We start from the raw sequence: 2,068 nt of genomic DNA, 5'->3' as shown, positions 1-2,068 counted from the left end.
AAAAAAAAAAAAAAAAAAAAAAAAAAAAAAAAAAAAAAAAAAAAAAAAAACTCGGAGTGTCAAATTTGACACAATTCCAAAACTTCCCTTTATTGTGTATAACAGCCAGGAAAGAAAAATACCTGAATAACTTACCTGTACTAACAATGAAAAACATTGCTTTTGTAGTCTTAGAAAATGAAAAATAGCTGAAGGCCTACGTCGGAAATTTATAAATTACTATTTTCCGTAGCTAAATAGAGAATTAAAATTGCTAGATGTAGCTACAAAATAACTAAATTGGCAACAGGTCATTGCATGCAAATCAATTGTAGAGATTCTAGCGTTTGCCACTAACAAGTAAGTAAATTAGTCGATAGGCTCTCTAGCATTGTTTGAACATGCTGCAAAGGCGTAAATTTCAGGACTGTGTCAATAACGTAAACTCTCATCAAGAAATAGTTTTATAAATTGTATAAATTGAACTCTAGGGACGGTCGGGTGGCAAACCGCTGCTCTAGGAGACTCGGGATCGAATCCAGACGGGTCAAATAATTCCAGCAGTTTTCGTGGATGATCCGTCCCCTATATATCTAATTCTATCCCTCATTGTGGTCCTTGCCGAATGCATAGTGGGTTTGTTAAGAATGCTCTCTTAGTGACCACAGGGTGAAAAGAGCGTAAAAAACAATTTTATTACTCTAGGTTTTAATTCTTATTTCCAGACTTAATTTGCATTTTTAACTTACCTCATTTTATACATATTGTATTTTTATCTCCAAAAAAATTATAACATAATGTTAAGAAACCAATCATATCTTCTTACAGCATCAGAAAAATTGTTAAAAATTATTTGTGAAAGAAGTTGAAGTATTAGCAAAATGGAATGTTCATTCAAATACATGGCTTTTAACTGTTATTTTCGTTCGGATATTTTGGTATTTTGAATAATAGGTAATTGTCCCTGAGCAAACACAATGCAAGTAGTCGTACTTACTTTAAAAGTGATTACAGACAACGCTTATTATTATTATTATGAAATAATATTTGTAAAGAATTAAATTCTGTATGAAATTCCTCAGAACATATCAATTCATCAGCAAATATTGTTAAGAATATTAAATCTAATAAAACTTTCTCCACGATAGAGTTTAGTTTTCTGGGGTTTGTATTTGTGCTGGCAACAACCTGTTAGCGGTTTTCGGTAAAAACCGATCAACCAATTTTTTGGTAACCGCGGTTTTACAGAAATTGAAAACCAGTTTGGAAATGAAACCGATATCATTGTATGTAATTGCTTTCTTTACTTTTAGTTGGTAGCAAAGTATGCTTGAATTATGATGATTTCACATAACCCGAAGAAATACTGACTCTTTATGGTGGAACTATACATAATATTCGGCTAATATTCAATGAAGTACTTAGTAGTTTAGGATGATGTATTTACAGGATAGATGAGATTCGGTTTAAAATCCCCATAAAATCAAAAATCCGATATGATCAAAAGCTCGATCAGAGTAACGTTTTGATTAGAGTGCTGATTGAATTTAAACCTCGATATTGGGAACGTCGCCTGATAAGGCGGCTTTAATACACCTGGATAAACAAACCAATGTCATAGTAGGCTACATTTTATTCGAAAATGTTTATGCAATTGGTTGCTTATCCAGCTGCATTACTAGCCAGCCTCTTTACTAGGCAATGCGCCCATTGTTACAGTCTCGCCGTATTCTTGACACAAAGAAAATTTTTAACATTTCGTAAATAATTTTCTGTGTTTTGTGTTAAATTAATAAAAATATTGCTCTAACTTCTTAAGTGTTCTATAAACGTTTATTTGTTGGCGGCAGTGTTATGCTATATAGGCCTATATTTTCTTTGTTTATTTCTATATAAATTTCTATCTTTTATGTCAGTCCAGTCATTGTACCATTTCATATAGAAGCGCCTTTCTGTACAATCCATACTACTAGACTATAATTTTATTGTTTAATTTGAATTGATATTTGCAGAATTTTTTCAACATGTTTACTATTCATTTATATAGGCCTATATATTTGTACGTAGAATTTTTTTATTCCAAGAACAG

General features: G+C 31.5%; 1 protein-coding gene across 1 annotated transcript in view; it reads right to left on the bottom strand.

The window, feature by feature from the left end:
• Nucleotides 1-157, bottom strand: part of LOC111638997 — a 10,937-nt gene extending 10,780 nt beyond the window's left edge. Inside the window, exon 1 of the mRNA XM_023384773.1 lies at nucleotides 136-157. Coding sequence (XP_023240541.1) covers nucleotides 136-157 — 22 coding nt within the window. The remainder of the gene's footprint in view (nucleotides 1-135) is intronic.
• Between the last annotated feature and the right edge of the window lie 1,911 nt (nucleotides 158-2,068).

Source organism: Centruroides sculpturatus, unplaced genomic scaffold, assembly GCF_000671375.1.
Source record: "Centruroides sculpturatus isolate CEXI.00-Female unplaced genomic scaffold, Cexi_2.0 scaffold1066, whole genome shotgun sequence".
NCBI classification, from domain to species: Eukaryota; Metazoa; Arthropoda; class Arachnida; order Scorpiones; family Buthidae; genus Centruroides; species Centruroides sculpturatus.
This window is presented reverse-complemented; position numbering and strand designations above follow the sequence as displayed.